This window comes from Malaya genurostris, chromosome 2 (genome assembly GCF_030247185.1).
Source record: "Malaya genurostris strain Urasoe2022 chromosome 2, Malgen_1.1, whole genome shotgun sequence".
Lineage (NCBI taxonomy): Eukaryota > Metazoa > Arthropoda > Insecta > Diptera > Culicidae > Malaya > Malaya genurostris.
The window spans coordinates 319,160,343-319,176,065 of record NC_080571.1 but is presented as its reverse complement, the minus strand read 5'-3'; the positions used below and the strand labels follow the sequence as shown (position 1 = coordinate 319,176,065).

The 15,723-nt window shown below is 37.1% G+C and overlaps 1 protein-coding gene across 1 annotated transcript in view; it reads left to right on the top strand.

The window, feature by feature from the left end:
- Window positions 1–537: 537 nt before the first annotated feature.
- LOC131431256 (neurotrimin-like) overlaps window positions 538–15,723 on the top strand; it is a 75,504-nt gene continuing 60,318 nt past the window's right edge. Inside the window, exon 1 of the mRNA XM_058596863.1 lies at window positions 538–767. Coding sequence (XP_058452846.1) covers window positions 686–767 — 82 coding nt within the window. The 5' untranslated portion in view covers window positions 538–685. The remainder of the gene's footprint in view (window positions 768–15,723) is intronic.

Here is a 15,723-nt window from a genome sequence, read left to right as displayed (position 1 = left end):
AAAAGCCATGCGTCTCCATCAAATTATCATGCACTAGTGAACATGTGTGCCAGCTGACGGTTGTAATTCATAAGGAATTATTGAGGACATGAATCTGAACTAATTAATTGATAAATATTTAGTTTTTAGTATACGGTTTAAAGTTTCTATTTGTAATCCGTTTTACTTCTTTTTGCCTTTCTCATATAGAAAGGTTATGCAATCGCTGTGAAAACTGACTTTACAATCGAGGCCCGGAGGGCAGAGTGTCATATACCATTCGACTATGTTCGTCGAGATCACAAAATGTCTGTGTGTGTGTGACAAAAAATGTCACTCAATTTTCTCAGAGATGGCTGAACCGATTTGCACAAACTTAGATTCAAATGAAAAGTCTTAAGGTCCCTTACAAAGCTCCTGAGGTTCAATTGGATCCGACTTCCGGTTCCGGAGTTACAGGGTGATATGCACCAAAAAAAGGAAAAATAGTCACACACGTTTCTCAGATATGGCGTGACCGATTTTCACAAACTTAGATTCAAATCAAAGGTCGTATTGCCTCATATAATTTTCCTGAGTGTGTCGCGCCACCAGTTTTTGGCAATTGGAACACAGTGCGGGTGCTGATTTAATTGCTGCGTCTTAATCGACCTGAGAAATTGTGACCCCTTTCTGCGAGAAGGAAACATCGGCGACAGTTGCTGCGATGGCCCTTCCGGTGCTGCGAATCGTCACTCTGCTATTACTCGAGTTTGTGGCCACTTGTGTACAGAAGGATGTCTCGGGAAGTAAGTTGCTCATTTTAATTGATATCGGTACGAGGTGCACGCAGTTAAAACCGTGGGAAAAAAAATCTCATCGCTACTGATCTTCCTTTAGAGCAATTAAGGAACTTCACTTTACCAGTGCTCGAATAAGTGGGTTGCTCATTATTAATCCGTTTTAATTTTTCCGGTTTGAACAAGTTTTCATCAACGTTATCGTTTTAGAAAATGTGTCTCATTCAAGCATTTGTGTCACTTATGATCATCATAAAATAAACGAACTCTTTGCGTATAGGTCAACATTAAATATGGTAAAAAATTGTCAATTTGAGAGGTTAGCTTGATACAACTAAGACGATCGTTTTTCAAGCAGCCTACCTGTAATCGATTTCTGGACCACAAATCAATGAAAAAGAAACAACAACAAAATTATAGTATAAAATATTTTTTAGAACGAGCACAGAAAATCTTTCTGCTTAAAAAAAACTTCGAAACACTTGTACTGTTACATAAATAACAACACACGCTTTTCGATAAGCGAACCCTTTTTTACATGTGGCTACATGAAACGTTTTCGAATCGCCCAGTGCCGTTTAAAATTAATTTCTGGACAGATGAAAAGTTGGTCCCTATTTGGGCAACAGGTTTATAGTACGTTTCTTTTAATTTACTATAGATAATTTTATCTTCCAATCATAGCTTTTCTATTCCAGCGAAGATTTCAACAGTTATTCATCTTCCTTATGATTTTCGAGTTTTGCAACCGAATTCCGGTAGGAAAAATTTTTGGAAGAAAAGAAATTTGCATAGAGATTTCACCAATTTTCTTAATTTGGAATTCCGGAGAAAGGAGAGATTTTTTGACAATTTTTTTCTTCAACTCTTTCTTTGCGAAAAATATTCTGAAAATAAATTCATTTAGTGATAAAACTCATCCAAATTTTTCAGAAACTATCGAGTAGGAGAAATGGATGCTTTATTTGCGCAAAAGTATTTGTAAAAAAAAGGTGGAACTATTGGCCAAAAGAAAATTAAGAGCAAATTCAGCAGCTAGAAGTTCTGTATGGAAGATTTATAATAAAACAGAAACTGGAACAAACGTATCCTCAGCAAGCCGTTCTAGTTTTATTTATTCGACCAGTTCTTCTGTCAAATTTAAAACTAGTCTACGATGCCGTTCTATTTTTATTTTTTTGTATATTTGAAACACGAGTAAAACACTGCTGAAGCGACCAGTTTTTCTTGTTATAAAATCCAGATTTAAATTTTGTAACTGACATAAATTATGCATCTAAAACTAGAACACTACTGAATATGCCCTAAGCTGCTCCGATTTTTAAGGATATTAGCATCAACCTGTTATTATTATTCCTCTCCATTTCCCCAGTCTGCCCAGAACTAGGTGCATTCACTTTAGTTAAGAACGCAGGCCAACGCGATCCGGGGATGCTGCACTAGGCATATTTTTTCTTGCGACCGGCTAACGGATAAGTACTCAAAGGATGTAGCCGGGTTTGCATATAAAAACTGTATTGGAGATGATTTTCTCACAATTTTAACCCTTTAACTGCCCTATTCAATATTATAATATAATTTTTAAGGCACACTGCTTAAGCTCTAAGATGCCAAGGGTATTTACTAATCTTAATTACGACTAACTTAAAACTAGAATAGTATCATTATGTAATGTAGCGGTAGCGGATTCTCGAGAAGCGATCGGTAGTGGCCGGTGAATTGAATATTGCATGAGGGTCTTCCATATGCCGTTGGCGAAGATCCATGTTGGCCGCATCATTCGGTCCGTGTGGGTCCGCGGGAAACACCCCCAGGCTACGAAGGCCCGGCGGGTGGCCCGCGTGCTGGTTTTCGACTGGGGCGGCCTTCCGTGGACGATGATGGTGATGTTACGGAAGAGAATGAAAAAAAAAAAGTAAATATTGTGGAAACGGGGTAAAAAAGGGATGTGGGAACAAAATGTTTGAAAACGATAAAGATCTAATTAGTTGCCATCGAGATGGTGAAGAGACAGGGAAGGGATAACGAAAAAGTTAGTGACAAAAAAAGATCTTGTTAGTTCCAATGAAGATGGTGGACAGGGACGGGGATCGAGAGAATCAGGCGGATGTTAGTGTCGAACCTGTAGGTGGAGTTTATACTTTCTTAACGAGGGATAATACATTACACTTGTATATCAATGTGTTTAAGGTACTGGTATATGAAAAGCATATATAAACTATCCCGACTCGCCAACACATCCCGAACCGGAACCTCAGGCGGTCTACCTCGGGCCCTAAGGGACTCCAGTAGCTTCGACCTGGCGTCACGATACTCCACGCACGACCAAACGACATGCTCGATGTCCTGATAACCGTCGCCACAGGTGCAGAGACCGCTCTCCGCAAGCCCAACACGCCGGAGATGTGCGTTGAAAGTGTAGTGATTTGACATGAGCCGCGACATAACACGAATGAAATCGCGACTCACGTTCATCCCCCTGAACCAAGGTTTCGTCGATACCCTAGGGATAATGGAATGCAGCCATCGTCCCAGTTCGCCATTGCTCCATGAAGTTTGCCAACTTTCGAGAGTTTTCTGACGAGAGATACTGAAAAATTCATTGAAGCAGATTGGTCTTTCATAAATATCACCTTCTAATGCGCCCACCTTAGCCAATGAGTCTGCCTTTTCATTGCCTGGAATGGAACAATGCGAAGGGACCCAGACTAACGATATCAAATAAGACCGTTCAGATAAAGTTCGCAAGTGTTCCCGTATTTTCCCCAGGAAATATGGGGGATACTTTCCTGGCTTCATTGCCCGGAGAGCTTCTATTGAGCTTAGACTGTCCGTGACAATGTAGTAATGGTCTTTAACTGCCCTATTCGTGGAGTTAGGCTTAAATTTTGCAAATCCTCTTTAGAAAAACAAATGTAAAAAACAGGAATATTTTTCGTATTATGAGAAACATTTCTGATATTTTTTCAGATATTTTCAAAATGTATCTCATGCAAAAAAATGTTCAAAATTATTATATCAGACTTTTAGAAAAATAAATCAATCGAAAAGCCATGCGTCTCCATCAAATTATCATGCACTAGTGAACATGTGTGCCAGCTGACGGTTGTAATTCATAAGGAATTATTGAGGACATGAATCTGAACTAATTAATTGATAAATATTTAGTTTTTAGTATACGGTTTAAAGTTTCTATTTGTAATCCGTTTTACTTCTTTTTGCCTTTCTCATATAGAAAGGTTATGCAATCGCTGTGAAAACTGACTTTACAATCGAGGCCCGGAGGGCAGAGTGTCATATACCATTCGACTATGTTCGTCGAGATCACAAAATGTCTGTGTGTGTGTGACAAAAAATGTCACTCAATTTTCTCAGAGATGGCTGAACCGATTTGCACAAACTTAGATTCAAATGAAAAGTCTTAAGGTCCCTTACAAAGCTCCTGAGGTTCAATTGGATCCGACTTCCGGTTCCGGAGTTACAGGGTGATATGCACCAAAAAAAGGAAAAATAGTCACACACGTTTCTCAGATATGGCGTGACCGATTTTCACAAACTTAGATTCAAATCAAAGGTCGTATTGCCTCATATAATTTTCCTGAGTTTCATTTGAAATCGACTTCCGGTTCCGGAATTACAAGGAAATATGTGCAAATTTATTAAAAAATGCGCACTCAATTTTCTTAACCAATTTTTACAAACAAAGAAGCAATTAAAAGGTCTCAAAATTTTTTAAAAAGTCCTCGAAAAGTAGATTTAGATCCGACTTCCGGTTCCGGTATTGCAGTGCGATTAGTGAAAAATTTCATGAGTATTTTTTCTCAAGCGATGGCGAAACGAGGTGCCATCGTAATTTATATAAAACTTACTGCTAAATTCATCTAGTTGGCAAATCTTGTTAGTTAGTGAATATATAAAACTACTTTGGGACAACTAGTCCCCGGTTTCCGATTCCGATAGCACCGATGAAAGTGAAGAAAATCTCCAAAAAACGGAACTCAATTCGATTTCTCAGCAACGGTTAAGCCGATTTCGACGAATCATGATTCAAATTGAAGCTCTTATTATCTTTAAACATGCTGTGCAATTTCATCCTGATTCGACTTCCGGTTCCGAAATTATACGGAGATGAGTGTCAAAATATTCAAATCGTCATGACGATGCAAAACTAGGACGCGACTGTACGTGCGGCTTTGCTTCGTTCGCAGCATGCTTTGTTCAATTTCGTATAGCGTGCAGGGTTGCCACATTCAAGTTTATATTTTTTAGGTGAAAAAAATGTAAATTTTTCTTCAATTTGTACTCACTTGTTAGTGTTATAACGATGCTACATTTATTGCCTTTCTTATAAAGAAAGTTTATGCAATCTCTTGAAAAATTGGCTAGAATTTTCCCAAAAGGCTAAGTTTTCTATATCATTCGACACAGTTCATCAAGCTAAGCAATGTATGTAAAATAAAAAATGTCATAGTCCCAAAGGTTGCTATTAAATTTTATCATGCTTCCATATGGTAAAGTGTGTTTAAAATTGCACACCGTGATTTAGAGCGACGATGCAAGAAATGGTAAAATTCTTCTAGATTTGGCTCAAAACTGATTCAATTTTTAGGCTATATTAGTTACTTACTGAACGAACCGACTTCGGCTATTCTGGTTCCAAATAATGGAAATAGTGGTCAAAAACTCTAGAACGAGATTCACTCAATTTTCTCAGAGATGATTTGATCGATTCCCACAATCATCAGTCTCATAGGTTGCTGTTTAATTTCATCCGGGTCCGACTTCCGATCTAGATCTATTAAGCGAAATGTGTTCAATCATTTAGTGCGACGATGCTAAATAAATTAAAATTCTTAATAACTTGATATAACTGTTTACAAATTGAAAAGGTTATGTTAGTTTATACCCAAAGAAAGTTTCTTATTTTACTCAAGATAGAAAACAAAATTTGTTGACAGAATCTTCCAGTGAAATTTTCGGAAAAATAAGTAATATGAGAAAGGCATCATTACACCACTAGGTGGATTAAGACAGGTTTTTATATATATTGTATTCAAATCAAATAAATCAAGAAATACACTGTCTGTTTTAATCTCACATTTTTATTATAATTTTTATTATTATTTATTTTTATTGAGTAAAATCTCTGAAGAACATTAAATATATAGTTCTTTCGCAGAAAAAAGTATTCTCAGACACCAAAAAAACTGTTCAAGACAGCGGCTTAAGCCAATGAAGATTTCATTCACTTTTATTAGCTCTAATTTATGTTCCTTCCTCAGTGGGCCTACTTTATGAATTACAACCGTCCGCTAAAACACATGCTCACTTGTGCATTCTCTACATTATTACTAGGCAAATCGAGTCAGGTGTGGGGGCGTGTGTAAGCAACATTATGGATGAATTTCTTTTATCATTATTAATTACTTCAATACCCAAGACCTGAACTCAAGTTGTAGATGAAAACGCATCGTATTTAGTTCTGAAGGTGAGCGGTGTATGATTTCAGAACTAAGTACTATGCGTCTCCATATGATGATAACTTGATGGAGAAGCATGGTTTTTCGATTGATTTTTTTTTAAAGTCTGATACAATACCTGTCCACATTATTTTAAAATCTGAAAATAATACAGCGTAATGTACTCATAAATGATTTATTTTTTATGTAATATCTGGAGTGGTACAAAAATTGTAAGTGCAAATAACAACAAATCTAAAATTTTAAACGTTTTTTTAGGTGAAATACATTTTGAAAAAATATGAAAAAACCTGTTTTAATTCACCTAGTGATGTAATGATGCCTTTCTCATATGAATCATACTATCATATATAAAACTGCGGTATTCTTCAAAATAATTTTCTTCGATTCTTAAAAGAATAACCGAAATAGGTTTGTTTGACCGTCTACTGATAAAAACTATCGATTTGAAAAGATTTGAGGTCGATTTAGAAAACATTTTAAGGTTTTTCCCCATTTTCAGTGATGGTATAAAATTTTTAACACACTTTACCCTATATTTCCGGATCCGGAAGTCGGATCCGCATGAAATTCAGGAATTACGCATGGGACCACAGGACCTTTCATTTGAATCTAAGTTTGTGAAAATCGGTTGCGCCATCTATGAGAAAAGTTAGAACACATATTTTCTTTTTTTGCACATTTTATCCCATACCACCCGAATCGGAAGTCGGATTCAAATAATATTCAAGAATTTTCCATGGGACCACAAGACCTTTCATTTGAATCTAAGTTTGTGAATATCAGTTCAGCCATCTCCGAGAAAAGTTAGTGCAAAAAAAAAACGTTACATACACACATACGCACATACGCACATACACACACACACAGACATTTGGCGTACTCGACGAACTGAGTCGAATAGTATACGACACTCGGCCCTCCGGGCCTCGGTTCAAAAGTCGGTTTTCACAGTGATTGCATAACCTTTCTATATGAGAAAGGCAAAACGGAAAAGTTTCCCATAATACCTAAAATATTCCTGATTTAAATAGAATGAAAATTGAAAACTAGAATATAATTCAGAGGAACCACCCCAACTCCACAAATATGGCAGTTCACGGATTAAAATTTTGGAAAATTCATCTCCAACACAAATCCTACCGAACAGGTTATATCAATTTAATTTCTGTCTGTTTATTACTATTTTGTTTCGCTTCTTGAACTTGATGGGAGTTCCAAATTAAGAAAATAGACTCTACAATTTTCTTTTCCTTCAAAAATAATCAGACCGAAGCACAGCTGCTAAATTCGTTGGGAAGAAAACACAACTTTGCGAAGAGAAAGACATTTTAAGATTTTCTTCTCTATAATAAAATTGTTAAAAATTTCATTTGTCACCGGAATTCGGCTGCCGGACTGGAAAAAACATGCCTTTCGAGTCAATTCGAGTGTATGTAACAATATTTGGGCAGTTGGGAAGTAGTAGGGTAACAGAGGTATTTTGGTCACTTCATATATTTTGGCCCACCTAACAAACTTTATCGATTTTATCGGATTTTATCCATGTTAAGTAACCCATGTTGCATCAATTTGATGCCTATCATATTAAATTACCTATTGCGGAAGGGTTTTTCAAAGATATATTCAACATTTGGTGGATATTTGTACAAAGTGGGCCAAAATAAAATCAATCCTAAAGTGGGCCAAAATACATCTGTTACTCTTTATTTAGACGTATAAGATGGGTAAGCTAAAAACTCCCATCCCCTATTAGCCTATAGTTTTTTACCGATTGGGACCGTGTCATGATGGAAAATTACGACTCGTGCCTAATCTCAAAATATGATCAATTTTCCTTCAATGGTTGCTACAAATGAATTAGTTGACTTTGATATAAGATGATTTTATCATCTTCTAGATAAACAAACGTATATTTTCAGGTTGTAAATGGACTACGTGAAAGGTGTCGCTATGCCAGTCTCGGACACATTTTTACTACACATGGACACATACGCGCACCTGCAACCTAGGGATGGTTGGGTGTGAAAATTTTTAAACCCAAACCACACTTTTTGATTTCAGCGGACTGTGATTTAAGTAGTACGAGGGGCATGTCCAGAAAGTAAGAAATGGAAATCTGAAGGGGTCAGAACAGGACAATACGGGGGATGATTCAAAACGTCCAATCCAAAAGAGTCCAGGAGTGGCGTTGGCCATGTGAGGTCTGGCATTGTCATGTAGCAGGCAGACTGCCTTCGTCACCATGCCCTTCCATTTATTCGTATTTTTCAATTTTTTAGCGTCCCACAGGAGCTCCTCCCTTCGCAACGAGGTTGCGAGTGACGACGCAAATTTCGCACTTAGCAGGACATACGATCGACATTTTTCGCGAGAGATGCTGCTGCGTCGAGAGTTTTCAAAACACTAACCTCAAATTGGTCTCGTTAGATGACGCAGCAGTGCTGCCATCATATCGAAAAAGTATTGTAGAGTTGCGAGAGTTCCACTTACTTTCTGGATGTGCCTCATATATCTCCGGACTTCAGTTCAAGTGTCGATATTCAGAAAGATTGAACAGGCTTTCTACTTAAGAATAATTTAAAGCAAGAAAGCTAAAATTATCATATATGTTCTACTACTGCCTTTACAAATCAAGAATTTTTATTGTTCTTTAGTATTTCATAAGAGAGTGAAGAGCCGTGTACGAGGGTTGTTACTTATGTATTTAGCCTAAAAATTAAAACAGCATTATATTTGATCGGAAAATGTATTATTGTTTTTCAAAATCTTTCCCTGGCAAACGCTGTAACTTATTTTCATAACATTTTTCTCACTCTTCTCGAGGTGCCTCTAAGACATGATTTGTTCAACCCTTCAATAACTTCTTCAGGAGTGAATCGTTCTCCAAGCAGTTTGTTTTTCACGGAAAAGGAACAAATAGAAGTCGTTAGGTGCCAAGTCAGGACTATACGGCGGGTGGCCGTCAATTCGACGTTTTGGGTGTTCAAATGTTCGGTTAGTTGAGCCGAAGTGCTCCTATTCGGGGAAATCGTTTTGCCACTTAGACAACCCTGCAAGTGAAAAATACTAAAATTACATAATCCAGCATAAGAGCCGAGCATGTTTAGTTGTGCTCCGCCAGCAATCACTACACGTCGCATCGCAGGGTACTTGATTTGGCGAAATGATTTCTTTAGATCTCAGGAGTCTCAGGTTTGAGTCTCATCTCTGTAGCTTTTTCGCAGGTTTCGTTTCATAGTTGTATTAGCATGCCTTTTCTAAAAGTTGTTTTCCTCGTTAGATACTGTTTCAATTTAAGAAAACTTTGTTGTCAGAAAAACAGTTTCTCTCTAGAATTGCTTATCTTGCAGTGTATGAACGGTTGTTACGAACATAATGACCTGTCTTGAGATAAAGCCAAATAGTGTTTTTTTTTTCTATGAATCGGTTTTGAAATTTAAAAAATCGGTTTGTACCTTTTTGCCTTTCCCATATAGAAAGATTATGCAACCACTGTGAAACCCGATTTTTGAACCAAGGCCCAGAGGGCCGAGTGTTATATACCATTCGACTCAGTTCGTCTACTGCGCAAAATATCTGTATGTGTGTATGTATGTATGTAAAATTTTTGCGCTCACTTTTTATTAATTTCAATTCAAATGAAAGGTCTTGTAACCCCACACAAAGTATTTGAAATTTATTCGAATCCGACTTTTGGTTCCGGAATTACAGGGTGATATGTACAAAAGAAGAACATTAGTGCACCAACTTTTCTCTGAGACGGTTAACCCAATTCTCAAAACCTTAGATTGAAATGAAAGGTACAATCATCCCATACAAAGTTCCTGAATATTATTTTGATCCGACTTTCGGTTCCGAAATTACAGTGTAATCAGTGAAAAAATCCATTTTTCAAATTGCTTGCTATTTTTTCTCATAGATGGCGTAACCTGTTGCAACAAACCTATGTACAGGGTGATTTTTTAAGAGCTTGTGAACTTTTTTAAACAATAAAATGCATAAAATTTGCAAAATCTCATCGGTTCTTTATTTTAAACGTTAGATTGGTACATGACATTTACTTTTTGAAGATAATTTCATTTAAATGTTGACCGCGGCTGCGTCTTAGGTGGTCCATTCGGAAAGTCCAATTTTGGGCAACTTTTTCGAGCATTTCGGCCGGAATAGCCCGAATTTCTTCGGAAATGTTGTCTTCCAAAGCTGGAATAGTTACTGGCTTATTTCTGTAGACTTTAGACTTGACGTAGCCCCACAAAAAATAGTCTAAAGGCGTCAAATCGCATGATCTTGGTGGCCAACTTACCGGTCCATTTCTTGAGATGAATTGTTCTCCGAAGTTTTCCCTCAAAATGGCCATAGAATCGCGAGCTGTGTGGCATGTAGCGCCATCTTGTTGAAACCACATGTCAACCAAGTTCAGTTCTTCCATTTTTGGCAACAAAAAGTTTGTTAGCATCGAACGATAGCGATCGCCATTCACTGTAACGTTGCGTCCAACAGCATCTTTGAAAAAATACGGTCCAATGATTCCACCAGCGTACAAACCACACCAAACAGTGCATTTTTCGGGATGCATGGGCAGTTCTTGAACGGCTTCTTGTTGCTCTTCACTCCAAATGCGGCAATTTTGCTTATTTACGTAGCCATTCAACCAGAAATGAGCCTCATCGCTGAACAAAATTTGTCGATAAAAAAGCGGACTTTCCGAATGAACCACCTAAATCGCAGCCGCGGTCAACATTTAAATGAAATTATCTTCAAAAAGTAAATGTCATGTACCAATCTAACGTTTAAAATAAAGAACCGATGAGATTTTGCAAATTTTATGCGTTTTATTGTTTAAAAAAGTTCTCAAGCTCTTAAAAAATCACCCTGTACAAATGAAAGGTCTCGTAGTCCCATACAAAATTTCATCCGGTTCTGGAATTCCAGCGTTAACTGTGTTAAAAATTTGATACCTTTTTTGTCAGTAGACGAGTTTTCCTGGCTCCCGGTTTTTGATTAACGACCGGAGACTGTAGTCATAGACTCAAAAATGGATCCCAGTCACTTTTCTCGAAAAAACTTAGATCATACCGGTACCCAAATTCCGGTTTCGGAAGTACCTACAATAGTGGAACTCACTTCGTTTACTCAGAGATGGCCTAGCCGACCTGAGTACTGTTTCACTCTATAGGTTGTACTAGTTTATGGACAGAACTTTTTTTAAGAATACCAAACATTTTTATATGAGATTGTAAGAGATATGAGAAAGGCATCATTACTCCACTAGATAGATTAAATCAGGTTGATTTTCAGTTGTTGAACTGAATGTTTTTTTTTAATAAAGCGGTAATAAAAGATTGACTGACTTGTCTCTCTTGTTTCTGTATAGAGCTGTAAATTCGAAATACGACAAATAAAATTATAACAACTGTGGCCAGGTTTTGATAACTAGTTGTTTTATCAATTATGAACAGGCTTTTGATTTCATTCTCATATTACTTGGTAATATTTTCACGCATCGATTCGAGGAGATAGAGCTGATTAGTAGCAGAAAACTCTACTATTGGTCTGATTTTTCCAGTTTTCCAAGTCATTTTCATGACCTCACCTAACAGACACGACAATTTCGTGTACATAAGATAACTTTGCAGTTCACATAGCATAGACGCCAATATTTAAGCAAAACTCCTCCACTAAATTACCCGCACTGACGAAACTACCCATGCAGCATCAAAAACCCTCGTATATTTTTTTTTCTTTCAAAAAACAGTACATTTGACTTAAAAATCAAGAAAACCAGTGCATTTTACAGTACACATTTTTCTAAAAATAGTGAATAAAAAACAAAAGCAAATAAATTTGATCAGCATCTTACGATGATAAAAAAACCGTAATTCGTCTCAACAAGAGCTATCAATTGAAGTTAAAGTAATAAGTATAACTTGTTCTTTTTCTTACTGTATTGCACTTATCATACTATTTATTAACATTTTTTCAGTGCTAAACAAACTTTCTATTTGTCGAATTTTGGAATGGTTCGTCTGTTGAATGAAATTCAACTATTTTTTAGAAAATAAACATAGAAATTTCAAATTTTGACTAAAAGTTTAAACTATTTTACAAAACAGTTCACAACAAGGGGCAGATCACTTAGTATATGCACTTTTGATTCATAGACAATTTATAAAAATGACAATTTTCCTTTACATTCTAACTTTCACTGAGAGAAAAGATAATGTGCAGAATATTTAAATTCATTGTCATGAACGCAATGAAAAAAATATCGCAATCGAAGTTACTTTTAATACACCGTTCATTTCATTTTAATTTTGTTCTTTATATCAGAAGTGATCTGCCAAACATTGCCTTCACAGCCTATAGGTTCCGTCTTTTCAGCATGTTCACACCTCGATGTGGGCATCCTGCTCTATTATTTTCGATATTTCACTTCTAGGTGCACGCTTAACGCAAACTATGAAACATAACGGAACTAATAGCCTTATTCGTCACGAGATGGTGTTACAGTTATGTCTTTTTCGATTTGTATTGAATTCGTTAAAGTGATCCATATTGATATATAATATATTTGGAAACAGTCTAACTGAACAAATGAACCGAACATGTTCAGCTGTGCTCGGGCACCACGGCGTTCATTTGTAGTCTTTTCTCTATAGCAACCTCTCCACCAGTTGTTTCAGCCCTCAATTAGTCTGTTTTTTCGTGTGTTTCACATGCAGCGTAGCTTAATTGGCAAAACGATTTCCCCGGATAGGAGCTAGCTACGGGTTCGAGTCCCGTCTCTCTGGTAGCGGTTTTTTGCGGTGTTCATCACACAGTTGTTTTCGCATATCATTTTTTAAATCTGGTTTCCTCGTTAGATATTAAACAAATGTAAAACTAGCTCAACACGGCTCTACGCTTTAACAAGACGAATCATTAAAAGCAAATAATTTTTAAATGATTTATTTTTATAATCTCTATTTTTTATTTCCTTTATAGAGCATTTTAAAGTTCAACAAAAACTAAAAAAAATGCACGAATTCATAAACCATAAGCGTATGATTCTTCTTGGTTGAGACATTTTTTTTAATCATCGAAATTTCGCTAAATTGTTGTGGCGCGTTCTGATTAAGAATGATTTATGAAAAAAAAGTTGTTTGTATGTACTTTAGCCATTCACCTTCACTTTCGCTACGTGTTGTCCCTGTCCTTTCTGACGTTTTGTACAACCACAATTCGAAACTCGATGCGTTAAAGGTTTAAAATTCTGTTGTGTAGTACAGTACGTTTCAGTGTAAAAATACACCCAAACCTCCATTTACCTAACTTATATATGTATATATGTATTATTATACGTACGCATGTGTGCAAATATTTGTATTTCCTAATATATATAAATATTGGTGAAGTAAAAGCGATCATTTATATGTATAAATATATACACATATACGCAAGCGAGTGAGTGTGTAAGCATACATACATACATATATAAGGTTCGTAAATGGAGGTTTGGGTGTACAGTATAAATGAATATACAGCTGTACGCAGTATTTGGGTAAAAATACAGTACAAAACTGTAAAATAAAGTACGGATACGAGCGTTAAGCATCAATCATAGTAACTCATGACAATAATTGACAGCTCTATCAGTCGAACTCTAACCGTGATGACAAAAACAGTGAAACATCTCCGTTCAGAAGTATGCACGTTCAAAGAATGAAACCCCACCGCGTCAAAAACGGACATCGTGCGGCACTTACATCTTGGCACTATTGGACAAGAATTAAACACTGTCCCAGAAAGTATGGACGCTACTTAGCCATTGTAGACTAGCTGGCGCACCTTCTTGCGAACGTTCCTCATTAAAATCCGTACAGACTTCTCGACGACAAATTTTGACACGTTTTTCCAATTTTTTTCGAACTGTTGAATGGTTTCGACTGCCGAGACATGTTTCCTAAGATGTGCCTTCGTTAATGCCCAAAATTCCTCAATTGGTCGAAGTTGTGGGCAATTTGATGGATTCATGTCTTTTGGCACGACATTTTTGGTAGTATACCATTCGAGTAGTGGCAAGAAGCAAGATCTGGCCAGAAGACAACAGGATCCATGTGGCTTCGAATCATGGGTAGAAGTCGTTTTTGTAATCATTCATTGAAGCAGTGGTGATGAAGGGTTTCGAAATCTTACCACAGCTACAAATTGCTTGCCAGACCATAGCTTTCTTACCAAATTTTTCGACTTCAATCGATGTCTCGGACTGGTTAAACGCTTGCCCTTCTCGCACCGTATAATATTGTGGTCCCGGCAAGGATTTGTAATCGAGTTTCACGTAGGTTTCGTCATCCATGGTGGTAACATCGCTGCGTGTGCTTGGGTTTGATGTGTAGAGAAACTCCTGCAATTGTAGCAGTACGAAGTATGAAATCATTTTTGATTGAAAAATGAATGTGATCTATTTCAGTTTCAAACTAACACACAAGAAAAGTCATAAGCTGCTCAGACTAACTAAAACTAATTGCAGAAGATTCTAGCTGGGCGCGTGCTGTTAACAGTCAGTAAGCGTGTTAGTGCGTATTCTTTTACGGGTTGTTTGAAGCAGTAGTGGAAGTGGATTTAGTGGGCTAATATTCTAGTTGCTATCTTGCCGGTTCACGTTTTTTTTATCGATAGGTTCCGCGCGGTTCTTTTGCGGTGTTGCGGGTGGTTGGGCGCACCTCTGGTTGTGCGATTGATCAAGGTAGGTGTTGTGCTCCAATACTCTTGTAGGCAATTTGTGCTGTGCTGGTCACCGTGCTTTGGCCATTTGTTTGCGGTTCGGCGATTTTCTCTAAATATAAATATTAGTTTGACTGGTTTTTTCCCCTCCTGGGTTTTTGCCTTTCTCATATAGAAAGGTTATGCAATCACTGTGAAAACCGACTTTTGAACCGAAGCCCGGAGGGCCGAGTGTCATATACCATTCGACTCAGTTCGTCGATTACGCAAAATGTCTGTATGTAACGTTTTTTTGCACTAACTTTTCTCGGAGATGGCTGAACCGATTTTCACAAACTTAGATTTAAATGAAAGGTCTTGTGGTCCCATAAAAAATTCCTGAATATTATTTGGATCCGACTTCCGGATCCGGAAATATGGGGTAAAATGTGCAAAAAATTGTGAAAATAAGTGCACTAACTTTTCTCAGAGATGGCAGAACCGATTTTCAAAAACTTAGATTCAAATGAAAGGTCTTTAGGTCCCATACAAAATTCCTGAATATCATTTGGATCCGACTTCCGGTTCGGGAGTTATGGGGTAAAATGTGCAAAAAAAAAGAAAATATGTGTTTTAACTTTTCTCATAGATGGCGTGACCGATTTTCACAAACTTAGATTCAAATGAAAGGTCCTGTGGTCCCATACGTAATACCTGAATTTCATGCGGATCCGACTTCCGGATCCAGAAATATAGGGTAAAGTGTGTTAAAAATTGTATACCATCAATGAAAATGGGGA